Genomic DNA, 15,017 nt, shown 5'->3' on the forward strand with positions numbered 1-15,017 from the left:
CGGGTCTGACCCACATGGTATTTCTGGGCTGCCTGGGAAGGAGAGACCTCTTCAGCCAACTGGGCAGAGCCCTGGGAGGCACACACTGAAGATTCATGTCTAACAGCCTCGCCATGTAGATTTTTCCTCATTTTTATGGATGAGGAAACTGGGTCTCTGGGCTTCTTCTACCACCCACAGCAGCTTCCAGATCTTGGAACTAGGAACACTCGCACACCCGAGGCTGGCATTGCTTAGTGTAGCTTTCCCTCCTGCAGTTTGGTGACCCACCCAGCCGCCAGGCAGCCCATTTGCAGCCTAACTGGGCATGACCTGGCCTTGTGATCCTTCCCAGGTTGTGCGGTTGTGGCAGCCCCAGGTCTCCCTGGAGGGGTCCAGCCAGCTCCGGCTGAAAGTCACTGACTCTTCCTCTGTTTTTTCCCTCCCTGAAGCCGGGTCTTTAAGACGGACATGGAGCTGGAGGTTTTGCGCTACACCAATAAGATCTCCAGCGAGGCCCACCGGGAGGTAAGCAGGGCCCCGCTTGTGGGAACGCTGTCTGGTTGGACTGGGTGAGCTGCATTGCTCTGTGTGGGGCCAGAGGGCGGCGTCAGGATGGACGGTCTCAGGGCAGCTGCAGTCCCGAGTGCCAGTGGAGCAGGCAGGAAATGTCACTTCAGCCGGTCTCTTTTCTGTTCCCCAGCGGGGACAGGGACAGCAGAGGTTAAGGCACCCACCCCCCAGAATTTACCAGCAAGAAGTCCTCACGTCCTGGGGGCTGGGGCTTTCCCTCCTGGTATTCCTAAAGGCCCAGTTCCTTTCAAAGAATCTTTTGTTCTCTCAGGGTCCAAGCACACTTATTACGGTCCTCCCGTTAACCATCCTCACAGGTCCTTTCCCGAACCTTCCCACTTTACCTGAGGATCGAGAGCAAATAAGGAAATGACGGTCAGGGTGATGGGATAGCCTTGTGCCTGCTTGGTGACAGTCACAGCTTTGTGTCAGGAGACCGACAAGGGTCATTTGTGAGCAATAGAATCTTTTGTCTGAATTCATTTTCTCTGTTTTTTTTTAAATTTTATTTTTCAATTGTAGTTTTCATTCATTATTATTTTGTATTAGTTTCAGGTGTACCACTTAGTGGTTAGCTAGTCCTACATTTTACCAGTACCCACTGGCACCGTGCAGTTACTGCAACATTACTGACTGAACTCCCCATGCTGCACTCTACATTCCTGTGACTGTTTTGTGAACACCAGTCTTTTCAGTCCCTTCGCCTTTTCACTCAGTCCCTGAACCCCCTCCCCTCTAGCAAATCCGTCTGTTCTCTGTATCTATGAGTCTGTTTCAGTTTTGTTTGTTCGTTTCCTTTGTTCATTAGATTCCATATATAAGTAAAATCATATGGTATCTGTCTTTGACTTATTTCACTGAGCATAATACCCTCTAGGTCCATCCGTGCTGTTGCATATGGTAAACTTCCATTCTTTCTTACGGATGGCAGGTAATGTTCCACTGTAAAAATGCACCACAACTTTGTTAGCCACTCATCTATTGATGGGGACTGGGTTGCTTCCATGTCTTGTAAATAACGCTGCAATGAACGTGGGGATGCATATATTCTTTTAATGGCAGTTAAACAAAGGAAGCCTTGTAGGTCAGTCGCTGTAGCTCTCTGAGTGTTACATGTTCACAGATGTCCTGGTCAAATCTTACCTGCCATCAGCCCGCTGCAGATCTGTGCTGGGTATTGATCGGCTTCTGAGTGGAGGGGCGCCAGAGTGGTTAAATAAGCTGTGTAGCTTTTGGAGCTTTAAAAACGTTCTGATTTATCCCATTTTTGCACTATTGTGTGCACATAACGTTCTTTTCTTTTTTTGAAGAAGGGATTCTTTTGAAAAAGTGCTGTCCCGTGTTTATCAGGTGGTGCCACTTCTCTCCTTAATACAAATGTCTTTGCTTAATATCCACCCTCCAGGTGATGAAAGCTGTAAAAGTGGGAATGAAAGAATATGAGCTGGAAAGGTAAGCTGCTGTGTCTCTCTGGGTAAAGATTAAAATGTAAAAACAGTAATTTATGTTCCCTGAGCAAATAGCAGATGAGGTGCCCCAGTGCCGCGGCAGATTGAATGGGGACTAGGAGCAGGGCTTGGGCACCATGGGCAGAAACCTTCTCCGACTGTGGCCACTTTGCTGGCGCTTGGTAGAGTGTTTGATGGTAATGGTCTGTGATTACTTCTGAGGCTGCTTTAGTGCCTCATCATTTCACTCCCTGGACTTTGTTTGTGCAATTTGCAGGAAACTTTACCAAAGAGCTGCTATTGTGACTCTGAAGGGCGCTGTTGAAACAGCCTGTCATTTATGTGTAAACACGGTCATTATGTCTGCTGCCAGGACAATGGGGTCTCAGGATGGCTAAGTGGCTCATAAAGTGTTCTGAAGAGCTCCACTGGCCTTGGCCTGCCTGTGCAGTGCGGGCGTCCTGGGGCTGCCCCGCCATGTGGGTGTGGCCTGCCCAGTCCTCACCTGCTCCAGGGCCTGGGCTCAGAGGAATCCCTTGGTCAGACCCAAACTGCTCCAAGGGCTCCTTCCACCCATGTCCTGGGGCACCCACCAGTGACTGTACCATCTGGAAGCTCCCCTGGGGAGAGGGAGGGAGAGGCTGCCATTCCCCCCCTACACCCATCACGTAGTAGGAAGTCCACATTTCCCCCTCTGTGACATAGTAGGAAATCCATGTTTCATTTCTGCTCCAGTTCCTGGCACAGAGCTTCTAAAACCCTCAGAATTCCCCCAGTGACAGTGTCTGTTGTTCATAACTAGAGGCCCAGTGCACGAATTTGTGCATAGGTTGGGGTCCAGCTGGCCCAACCCAATGGGGCCGATCGGGGGCCAGGCCAGCTGGGGGGAGGGGCCACCCAGCCCCGCCCTCAATCAGGGTTGGGGGGGCTGATTGGGAGTGGGGCCGGTCAAGGGGAGGGGCCATAGGCGGTTGGGGGGTACTGATCAGGGCCTCCATCGGCCAGTTGGCCACCGCAGTGCACATCATAGGTGCCGGTTGTTCGGGCTGTTCCTTCATTCCAGTCACTTGGCTTTTGTATAGATAAGCCCCTTTCAGCCACACCTGAGTTTATGCTAATGAAGTGCTAGTGACTGGAGAGAGGCTGGAGATTGAGTTCTGACCAGTGATTTTTTTCAGTTGTGCCTCCGTATGGAACCTCTATAAAAACTTTGACCCACAGGGTTGGTGAGTGCAGTGGAGATGCTGGGAGGAGTGCTCCTAGAGGACATCTAAGTGCCACACCCCTTGCCCCATACCTTGCCCTGTGCATCAGTTCCATCTGGCTCATCCTGAGTTGTGATCTTTATAAGAAAGTGGTAATAGTACCTGAAGCGCTTCCCTGAGTTCTGTGAGCCATTCTGGCAAATTATCAACCCAAAGAGGAGGTCATTGGAACCCCAGATTTAAAGCCAATCAGTCAGAAGTACAAGAGGCCTGGACTTGTTATGTCTGAAGCGGGGATATTCTTGTAGGATTGAGATCTTAACTCTGCCAGTTAGCGTCAGAAGTAAGGGGTAGGACACCAGTTGGTGCCCACAGAGAATTAGAGAGCGGGTGGTTGGAAAACCCACACATTTGGTGTCAGAAGTGTTGTGAGTACAGAAAAAAGAGTATTACCTTTTACCCTCGGCCCCCGTCCTGATCCTGGACTGCCCTTTCCTACCTGGCCTTAGAGCTTGGCGCCGCCTTCCCTTGCCCACCTTGCAGGGCCCAAGTCTGCCTGGGGCGCCCTCAGGGCCTGCGCTGCTTCCACGTCCCCCTCCCAGCCTTTCTGGCCTGCCCGCTTTGTCAGTGCTGGATGAGGGCGAGGTACAAACAGAGTCAGCGGTGGACAGCAAGGGCATTAATGGTCACCACCACATGGCTTGGGAGTAGGTGTCTTTTTCAAAGTCTAACCCTGAAAGGAGTCCTGAGCAGGGAACCTCTGGGTTTCTCCCCTCTTCCCCCAGGGGGGACCCAGGAGGATGGGGAAGGGCAGGCAGAGCGCCAGCCTTGGCCTCGTCTGCTGCAGTGCAGTATCTGCTCAGGATTCCCAGCGTCCTCACCCCCAAGGATCTGGGCAGGAAGAGGTCTGCCCGTTACCAGGGAAGCCGGAGGGCGGGGGGGGCAGGGGTCTCTGAGATTGTCACTGTCCCAGGAATCTGGTCTCATCTTAATTGGCCTATAGTAACCCACAGCTGATGCCCCAGTTTGGAACCCTGCCGTCCACTGCAGCTGGCCGCCACGTGCCCTATGCTGCAGGGAGCTGAGCTCCAGAGGTGACTCTTAGGAGGGGCCTGAGCTTTCTCCCGCTCCGTGTCCCAGAGCCCAACCCTGCTGCAGCCAGACAGGCCTGCATGTGAGCTCTGGGTCAGGGGCCTGTGGGAATACTTCTTCCAGCTCCTTACCCTCCACCCCCTCAAGGTAATGCCAATCTTTTTTTTTTTTACCTTTTAGTAGGAAACGGCAAATACTGCTGCCGTCCCCAGAATAGTGTAATGAACCTCGAAGTCCCTTCCAGGATTTTTGTTTAGTTTAGTTTTGTTGGAATATTTGAGACCAAATCCCAGGTATGTCATTTCTCCTGTAAATGCATCAGTGGGCGGCTCAGTTGATGACGATATATTTTTCCTTTACATAACCACCTTGTCATTCTCACATCTAACTACGTTAGCAGTAGATCCTCAATATTACCAATATCTAGTCCATATTGGCCCAAACTATCTTTTTATGAGTTGGTTTGTTCAAGTCAGGACCCTAAGTCTGTGAGTTGCGTTTGGCTGTTGTTTGAAGGAGGGTCCCCTTTAAGGCCAAGCCCTGGGAGAATACTTTGTCTTCAAACCGCTCAGCCTCTACCCCCTCCCCCATTCCTGGACTCAACTCACTGCTGCTGCCTCTGGATCCAGGGCAGCTTTCAGAGAAATGAGATCGTGGCCAAAAGCAGCTGCCCTGAGGTGCTGCGTGGCATTAGTTCAGCCCGATGTGCCAGGTGTGTGCACTGAGGTGCCCTGCTGTGCCTGTGCCCAGCTGTGGCCGGTCATGGGAGACACCGAGGGGAAGAGGTGCCTGCCCTCAGCCACGATCTGAGGGTCCCTGAGAGCTGAGAGCAGGGGGCTCCCGGGGTAGAGGGTGGGTGGAGTTGGGGACTGCTCTGGGGAAAAGCTGAAGTAGAGATGATAAGAGCAAGAGACAGAGACTGTTCCTGAAGGACAGGTGGGTGGGGTGACCTTTTCAGACAGAGGGTGTCACCCCCTGACGATGGTAGGTTGTGCTAGGACATTGTCACATCCTGGGGTGTCCCTGGCCCTGTGAGGTGGCACATTGCTCTGTCGCTGCCGAGTGCTGGGTCAGTTTTGTGGTCTCTGTCCTTGGGAGCCTGGAGGCTTCTTCTTGGAGGCTCCACCTCGTTTACCTGCAGTGTCTGCCCCACAGCTGGTGGCAGGACACACATGTGGGTGGGTTGGATGGATGGACGAGAGAAAGAATAAAATGTCCTGAGCTAGTTTCCTGCTGTCGCCTGTGCCACTGTGAACTCGCCTTTTCTTGACCAGGTGAAGAATATAAAACCTCATCCAAAGCGCTAGTTCCCCACGGGGTGCGGCTCTGTAAGCGCAGGCTGCACTGATCCCTGGGTTAGAAGAGTGTGCCTAGAACCTGCTGGACGTTCTCCCGGGGGCATGGCCACCCCAGCCCCAGAACGGGGCACCAGGCAAGAAGGGCAGGGACTCCTGCGGGTCGGGACTGGAGCGAGGGTGGGGGTCGGGGAAGGCGGGCAGGAGACGGGCTGGCGTTCTCCACAGCGGGCACACCGCCACCGGCTCAGGGTGCTCAGACTCACTCAGACATGCTGGCTACCAGGAGACCACTTCTAAGATTTACGCTTTTAAAAATTTTATTATTGAAAGTTTGTTATAAAATCTTGAGGGCATGTTAAAAAAAAAAGAGTGAGCTGATGGCAGTTATTAAGACACCTCCTCCTTCGTGCTGTGCCTGTGAGTGGGGTTTCAGAGGGAATGAAAATCACTTTCCACAGTCGAGGTGCAGTAAATTGTGTTAAACCAATAAGACATTAATGTTTGGGTAAATCGGGCGCGAACAGCATCGGACTGCAGGCCCAATCAGGCAGGCCATTCCGCCGCTCATATTATTTAATGTTAGTGGCGTAACCAGCTTGTAGCCGGCTGGCATGGGGCTGGCAGCTGAATCAATTACCTGCAAACACTAATTTAGAGCATGCTCAATTGGCTGTGTAAGCAGGTCCCGGTTCACATTTGCCACAAGGAGATTAATAACTTGATGTTTTTGACAGCCTGGGACCTTAATTGAAATTACGCTCCTTCTCTCCAAGCTGTGAATGGGGCATTTCGGCCCTTCCCTGACAGCTCCTATGGGGATTGTGCGAGTCGTTTGAAAGGCAGAGGGACTGTGAGGTGTGCTGGGGACAGCATGGCGTTGTCCTCCTCCCCGGGCTGGGATCCTTCTTGGCAAACACCCCAGGCCCATCTGGAGACCATCGCATGGCCTGGCCTCGGCTCTGTTCCAGCCCAGGCAGCAGCCCACGGGACGCCTCCCGCTGCCTTTCAGTCCGTTAATGAAGAACTTGCCCAGCTGTGCTCCTGGGGGATCAAAGTCTCCTTGCCTTTTCCTGCCCTTTGGTCCGATGGAGCGAGTCATGATTCTGTTGTTTTTGTGCCCGCTGGACCCCGATTGGGGGTTGGGTATAGAGAGGCAGCCTGGGGGTTTCTTCCAACAAATATCACTGCTAGACACACCACACACCCCCCCCCACACACACACACACGCACACACACACACACACACACGCACACACACCTCTCACCCATACCACATGTTATAAACACTACCCACACAGACACATGCACACCCACACACACCACACACACTCATTCCCCATACATATTCACACACACCACTCACATACCCCTCACACACTACACATACATTTACACACAACACACACACCTGCCACACACAATACCTACCACATGCATCACACCACACACAATAAACACCTGCACCCCACACATACACTCATTCTCCATACATATTCATACACACTACTCATATTCCCTTCACACACTACACACACACCATATACAATGCCTGGATTATAGGCACACACCTACCACATATATCACACCACACACACATAAGCACCCTCTACACATATGTACCCCACACATACCACACCACTCACATACCTCTTACACACACATTCACAAAACAATGCACAACACCTATTACATACTAGTACACCACACACACCACACATGTACAATACATACATATACTCCCCTACACACATACACACCACACACATACCACTCACCCCATTCACACACACATACCACATCACTTACACGCTCCACGCACTCACACATCATATGCACACAACACGCACACACTCCACCCAAGCCACGCGATGCTGGGTCAAGTGGTTGGTCTCTCACTTCACCCACTCCAGGCAGCAGGTTGCAGAGCCCTTGCTGTGTTCTTGTTGAACAAGGTCTTCTTTTTCTTTTTTGAGGATTACAAAACTTAACTCCAGTCAGCATAATTGGAAGGTGGGAGAGTTAAAGGAAACCCACAACCCCACTGGGCCCTGGTGATTATGGCTGCGGAAGGCACGGGCAGTTGAGGCAGACAAGCTGCTTCTGTCCACCGTGCATATCAGCTTAGCACCCTCTTCTTCCACCAGATGGTCCCTCCTGGAGCCCTGTCACCACTGAAGGACCATCTCTCAGATGCCTGGGCTCTTCTCACTCTGGGTCTTGCCTAGAGCTCTCCCTGCAGGGCATGCTGGTCATACATGTCCCTGACCACAGCCCTCATGGGTCATGCAGAGGATCCAGTTTCATTGATGATGGACATCTGCAAGAGGCTCTCATCTCCCTCCCTGGAGGTTCTGGAGATGTACAGCCAGCTTCCAGCCACTTAGGAGTGGGCAGCCTGGGCAGTCCTGGGCACCAGTGAGGCGCCCTCAGTTACCTGTCCCCATGAAAGTGCTAGAGTTTTACATGGGGCCTTTGGGGCCTCTGAGACCCACACCCCTGGGTAAGAACAGATGTGATAGGCCCTTCTCTGTGGGCCTGGTCACTGTCCGTGGGCAATGCCCTGTGACCTCCATCACAGATACAGCCTCTCTCCGTTGGCCACTTTGAGGAATGAGCTGTGGCATGGCTCATTCAGAAAGGGCCCTGCCCTGGCCCATGCGGCTTAGATGGTTGGGCGTCATCCCGTATGCTGGAAGGTTGCCAGTTCGATTCCTGGTCAGGGTACATGCCCACGTGTGGGCTCCTTCCCTGGTAGGGGGTGTGCAGGAGGCAGCTGATAGATGTTTAGCTCTCACATCGATGTTCCTCTCTCTCCCTCTCCCTCTCCCTTGCCCTGCTTCTCTCTCTAAAAATCAACTAGAAATCCTATAAAAAATAAACAAAAAGGGGCCCCCAAGACCCCAGGTCTGGGTGTGGTGAAAGCCGCTCTTTGCCTGTGGTGTGAGCTGGTGCAGGTTTCCTGCCAGCGCTTCCTGGACTGTTGGAGACAGGCCACACGTTGCCCGCTGCGGGAGGGCTTAGGAAACCCCCGTCTGCGCGGTGCCCCTCAGGAAGGCAGCCCGAGGCCTGCACCCGCGGCCACTCCTCAGGGGGCTGAGCCCTCTCAGAGAGCCTGGGTCGCCTCGGTGGGCAATTCCTTGGAGTTCAGAGGAGGCTGCACCACCCCATGCTAGCAGGACCTTCCCGGTGCCCACCAGGCCTGCTCTGTCCACACCACCTGGCATGAGGGAAGGGAGTTGCTCTCTCCAAGAAGTTTGGCAGAGCCTGGTGTTGGAGAGTGTCGCTGGGGCCTCGGTGGTGGAGAGGCTGTGGGACTCTGACTCAAAGCAAGGATAGCTCAGTTTGTCTCTAAGAGTAATTGAGAAATGGGCACATTTAGGGTGCAAACCAGCCTGGCATCCAGCCAGGAAGTGAGCAGAGGACCAGGGGGAAGGGCTTCCTGCAAATACGTACCTGGTCATCGCAGCTGTTGAGGACAAAGCCAATGGAAACTTCCTTCTCCAGTGCCAGGGGGTTGCCCTCGAGAGAATCCTGTTGAGTGACAGTGCCAAATGGCATCGTAGTGATTTGACTCGAGTGTTTTATCTTTGGGCCTGATTCTGACTGTTGATTTCAATAAGTATTTACCACCAGTTTAAGGAAGGAGTGTGTTTTCTCTGGCTTGCTAAGAGGTTTTCTTAGGAAAGGATGTTGAATTTTATCAGCTGCTTTTTTGGCATCTCCCGTGTGTGTGTGTGTGTGTGTGTGTGTGTGTGTGTGTGTGTGTGTGTTTAGCAATTAAAAAAACTTTGTATTTTAGAACAGTTTTAGATCACAGAAAGGGAAAAGGAATACTAGACAGCTCCCACATACCCTGCACTCATATTCCCCGACTGTTAACATGCTTATGCTGCATTTGTCACAACTCATGAACTGTATCGGTACATTGTTATTATCTGAAGTCCACACTTCATTCCAGTTTCCTTAGCTTTCACTTAATGTCCTTTTTTCTGTTCCAGGTGCCACGCATTACATTTGTCCTGTGCCCTTAGGCTCCTCTTGGCTGTGACAGTTTCTCGCTTTCCTTGCTTTTGGTGATCTTGACAGTTTTCAGGAATACGGGTCGTGTATTTGGTAGACTGTCCTTCCATTTTAGTTTTTACGATGTTTTTCCACCTAACCCCTGTCTCCGTACTGTCATCTTCAGAGGGAAGTAGCTGCACAGACTGCACATAGGAGTGGGGTTACGCTCTGTCTCCCCGGGGGAGGGGGAGCTACACACACTATTGGCTCTTCTTCCCCATTTATTTATATAGTCAACCATTTATTTACTTATATCTATGTAGATATATATTTTATACTTTGGATTGTAATTTGATATTATGCTATTTATTTTGTTGCTCAAATCACCCCAGCTTTGGTCACTGGGGACTTTCATTTGGCTCCTGTGTCCCTCTGACATCCCCTTCTCCCCCGCATCATTTTGCCTTTTGAGCACATCCTTACTTTCTGCCACCACCAGATGCTCCAGGCTCATCTTGTCTATTCCCCACTCCAGCCCTAGAATCAGCCATTTCTCTGAGGAGCCCTGGTTCCTTCTATTGAAGAATAGTATTAGACACCAAGATTGGGGGCTGGTATACCTGAGATGAATTTCATGACCAGACTTCTTGGTGTGTGGCCAGCATGGCTTCCATGGCACACACTCTCCTTTGTCTTGGTGGATTACTATTTTAACAAACTGCAAGATTGAAATGGAGAGGCAGTGTAGCTAGTGGTTAGAGCATGGTCTCTACTAGAGACTGGTGTCCTGAGTTTGAGTCCCAGTTCTGCCACTTGCTGTACCTCAGTTTCCTCATTGGAAAAAGGATAAGGTAGCACTTCATAGATGGTTAGGAGGATTTGGTGAATTAATGTATGGACAGTGTATAGAACAGGGCCGATGACATCTAGTAAGCATTATAAATGATTGCTTTGTTGTTCATACTAGCATTTTATGTAGACTCAAATAGGGGATTAAGCTATACATTTTAAACTCTCTCTGCCATATTTTGAGATTATGATGAAAAACTCTCCACAATGTTATGTTTTCTAGAACAATTTAGAAAGCATAGGCCTGTTCCTTGATGATCTAAAGAGGTCCTTTGATCCCATTAGAAACGGTGTCTTCGGGGAGAATGTCTTTAATAACGTTCCAGATTTTCCTGGGGGGGTTTTTGTAATCTGACTCCATCCTCTTAGCATCAAAACAGTACGTTTTCCTGGAAGTTTTTATTTTCAGCAAGAATTTTAAACTTATTAGAATGGAGTTATTTTATTTTCTGAAGTACCTCCTCTTTATCTGTTACTGTGTTTCCGTTCTCATTCCTAATATTATGTGTCTGTGTTCTTTCATTATAGCTTAGCATTGCCAGGCTTATATCAGTTTTATTGGTCTTTTCATAAAATCAGCTTTTAAATAAGCATTTATCAGCTCTGCTGCTTGTCTGCTTCATAGATTCCCTGTTTTATTAACTCCTTTCTCCTCCCGTCCTGACCTTGTTTTGAACATCTGTCTTTTACTTAATTGAATCTTCACTTATTTTCATTCTTTTGCAAGAGCTGAGTTTTGCTAATACATTTTCTAATGCTGCCTCGACCACATCCTGAGAAGTTTGGATTGATTTGATATTTGACCTGAGGAGTGAACTAAGAACATTTCTTCCAATTCCCAGATAGACATGATTGTTTAACTGCCTTGGTTAACTTTTTGTTGTTAGTTTCTGGCTTTGTCACCACTGTAGTTAGAGAATGTAGTGCATGTAAATCTTATTTTTCTTAATTTTGAGGTTTTTTTTTCTTATGGCTTATTTAGAAATGTTTTTGCCAGTATTTTATGGAATAAAATTAAACATTTATTGTTTCATTTTTAGAGCACATACTTGGGTGTACCTTAACCAGTTAACTGCCATGTGTCCAAAACAGAAGCCATCCCTCTACACGTCACAATATTTTGAATTTAATTTAAAAATCAATTTACAATGAATATTATAAAAATAAATATATTACTCACAATTCGGGTGTTCTTGGATATTGTCAGCTGAAAATTCTCACGAAAAATGATTTTAAAATCGGTCAGGGCTGCCACTTAGGAAAAACATTTTTTTTAAAATAGATGCACGTGACGTGTGGGTCCGCCGCTTGCGTCTACAGATGCTTATGGCGCACAATGGGTTAATCATGTTCCTTACCCTATTCCAGTCGTCTGCCTCCTCTCTTTGTTTTGTACGTTTACTCCAGTATTAGGTGGTTTAGTGCATCCTCTTTGTGATTCCCAATAGATTTTTATTTTATTCATTTCCATACCAAGTTGTTTGAAGCATTCAGGTTATGATCATTACATCTTCATTGTGCGTTTTATCTGTTTGCAGCTTACACGAATGAACCCCTTTTGACCTAACTAACCCTTGTGCCTGGAATCTGGCTTTATTAAATGTTCTTTTCGTTGCATCTTTCCTGGTGCACCTTGCTTACTCCTCTGTTTTCGACTTTGTTTGTCGGGGACAGTTCCCTTGTTCCAAACCGAGCGCCTCCCAGCGCTGAGCGAGCCTGTGGTGGCATTTGTCTGAGGACCAGCATGCGAGCCTCTCGCCCGCAGTCCCGCGTGCTGCTTTCTGGTTTCTGTTCTGCCCTTCTGGCTTGTAAGCTTTTGTGTCGTTAGCAAGTTGGTGAAGTTTCCTTTGTTCTCTTTTATATACATTCCATTTTTGTTGTAGAATTACTTTTAAATTAAGAAAATACGAGCTGTATTTCTCTACATTTTCTATCTTTGTTAAAAAGTTAGGTTATTGATTTGTCACTTGGAAAAGTTAGAAGTTTAGCATGGTTTTACTCTTCTTCTCCTTCTCCTCTGTCTTCCAGTTTTTTATTGAATAACTTCTCTTTCCACCAGTTTCAACATCTGTGTTGTTTTAGAATCATTTCAGTAGCAGTTATTTAGAGGTAGCCCTGTCTTCCTGGGTCCAGTGCGGAGCCCTGAGTTGTACAGTGTTTGCCTTTCCTCCAATGCAGCGATTTGCAGCCTTTTCCGTCTCACGGCACACATGCACTAATTACTAAAGTTCTGCGGCACACCAAAAATGTATTCTATTTTTTGCTGACCTGACAAAAAAACTCAGTATAATTTTGACTCATTCACACCAGACAGCTATTGTTGTATTGTCTGTTGTCATTTTTTTTATTTGACAATCTAAGGGGAAAGAGGTCAGTGCCCCTGACTGAATAGTCAGGTATTGCATGTTTTACGAATTCTGGCGGTAGGCACACCAGGGTGCCTGCTACGGCTCATGGTTGAAAATCCCTGCTCTGATGCTTCGCTTTGACCTTGCACGTTGAGAGTCCTTTTGTTGCTGCCTACATGAAGGATGGCTTCACTGGGGTTGAATCTTTGTTCAGTGAAACTATTCCCTCCATTGTTGCTGGGGATCTTAGGCAAATTCTCTTCATTCTTTTTTCTAGGGAACTTTTTTGTTTTCATGCCTTGATGTTTAGAGAATTCTTTCTTTATTCTTGAGAGTAACAGGATTTTCTGAGGATCTCTCTCGGTACTTTGGACAGCGAAATCCTGCCAGCCTCAAAGCCGGGGAAGTGGCCCAGGTGAAGATGGCCCCTTGAGGACGGGTGTGAGCTGGGTGGTGTTAACTCAAAGTTCTTTAGCCCAGTGGTCACTAACCTTTCGGACCTCACGGGCCACTGCAGACCACCGGTTGGCGACTGTTGCTTTAGCCAGTAGGCGGTGCTGCGGAGGGCCATACACCTCAGGTGGCCAGACTCAGATCGGGTGCGTTCTGACGTAGGCCAGTGAGGGCAGAGCAAAGCCGTCACACCTGACAACAGACCAGATGAGGTGAAGGAGGGCACAGGTAACGGGTCCAGGATGTTAGCAACAGCCTGTGGAGGCAGGAACAGCTTGGCCACCAGCGAGGCTGGTCTGCCCACAGAGGACAGGCTAGCCACAGTGGCCGCTTGTACACCTGAGTAGGAGTGTCACACGCTGTTTCCTGTCTGTTATCCCACTGGCCACTCCCTGGGGGCAAGCATGTATCCTCTTGGGCCATGTTATCTGAGACTGTGATATAATTATCATGTCTCCCTGACAGATTCCACTCCCAGTCTCTCTGTGGCTCCCTCTCAGTTACAGGATCAAGTGTGGTGACTCGTTGGGGGACAGAAGCTGTGCAGACAGGCTTGGGGTTGCCCCTGCGAGCTCCCGTGATGGTCTAGGAACTGGCTCTTTAGTCAGAACAATGACACCTTTCTTTGCCGTGGAGCCTTTTCTTTTCTTTTGAAAACAAATATATTTTTATTGATTTCAGAGAGGAAAAGAGAGGGAGAGAGAGACACAAACATCAGTGATGAAAGAGAATCCTTGATCAACTGCCTCCTGCATGTCCCACGCTGGGGATCGCGCCTGTAACCTGGGCATGTGCCCTGACCAGGAATCAAACCGCTACCTCCTGGTTCATAGGCTGACGCTCAACCATTGAGTCACACAGCTGGGCTTGGAGCTTTCTTTTAAATTACTTTTCAGCCCTGGCCAGTGTGGCTCAGTGTTGGCCCGCACACCAAAGGGTCTCAGGTTCGATTCCCGGTCAGGGGCACATACCTGAGTTGCAGGTTCATTCTCTGGCCCTGGTTGGGGGGTGTGTGGGAGGCAACCAATTAACCTGTCTCTCTCACATCAATGTTTCTCTCTGTCTCTCTTCCCCTCCCTCTCCCTCTCCCCATCCCTCTCTCCCACCCCCTCTCTAAAAATCAATGGAAAAAATATCCTCAGGTGGGAATTAACAACAATAAAAATAATTATTATTCCACATGTTCTGGATCCCCTAGATGCCTGCTCCAAGCTCTTTTCTCTCGTAATTCTCCCTTGTGCATCAGTGGAGCTCTCAAGCTGACTTCCCGTCACTCCCTCACACTGGCTCTGCTGCCCACCGATTGCGCCCGTTTTATAACCTGGTCACACCTTTCACCTTAGAGAGCTCTTTCCCATTGTGGCCTGTTCCGTGTGCTGCCCGTCCTCGTGGACCCTGTGAACATGGGCGAGAGACTCTCCTTACGTGTCCTCCCATTTCCCAGTAGGAGGCTTGTTCTGGCTCCTTCTGCACATGGACCCAGCACTGTCTGATCATCCCCAAGATCCAGGTTACTGTTGAAATTGCTCAGGCCCAGAAAGGGCAAGGAGAGTTTGGACTTCCTGTGGACTCACTGTGCAAGGGGAGCCCAGAGGAGCTGAGGAGGTGGGGGTGTGAGCCACACCTGGGGTGCGCAGGCAGCTTCCCCAGTGGGTTCCCTGCTTTGGCCACAGCCCATCAGATGGTCTGCCTTCCCCTGGGGTCCCTGTCGGTCTCCAGAAGCTTCTGTCAGGGTAAGGACTTGGTGTGTGTGTGTATGTGAGGGGGACC

The 15,017-nt window shown here is 49.5% G+C and overlaps 1 protein-coding gene across 1 annotated transcript in view; it reads left to right on the forward strand.

The window, feature by feature from the left end:
• PEPD (peptidase D) overlaps positions 1 to 15,017 on the forward strand; it is a 107,834-nt gene that overhangs the window by 41,211 nt on the left and 51,606 nt on the right. Inside the window, exons 8-9 of the mRNA XM_006762259.2 lie at positions 432 to 507; positions 1,958 to 2,004. Of these exons, the coding sequence (XP_006762322.1) occupies positions 432 to 507; positions 1,958 to 2,004 (123 nt within the window). The remainder of the gene's footprint in view (positions 1 to 431; positions 508 to 1,957; positions 2,005 to 15,017) is intronic.

The sequence above is a fragment of the Myotis davidii genome, unplaced genomic scaffold (genome assembly GCF_000327345.1).
Source record: "Myotis davidii unplaced genomic scaffold, ASM32734v1 scaffold77, whole genome shotgun sequence".
Classification (NCBI taxonomy): domain Eukaryota; kingdom Metazoa; phylum Chordata; class Mammalia; order Chiroptera; family Vespertilionidae; genus Myotis; species Myotis davidii.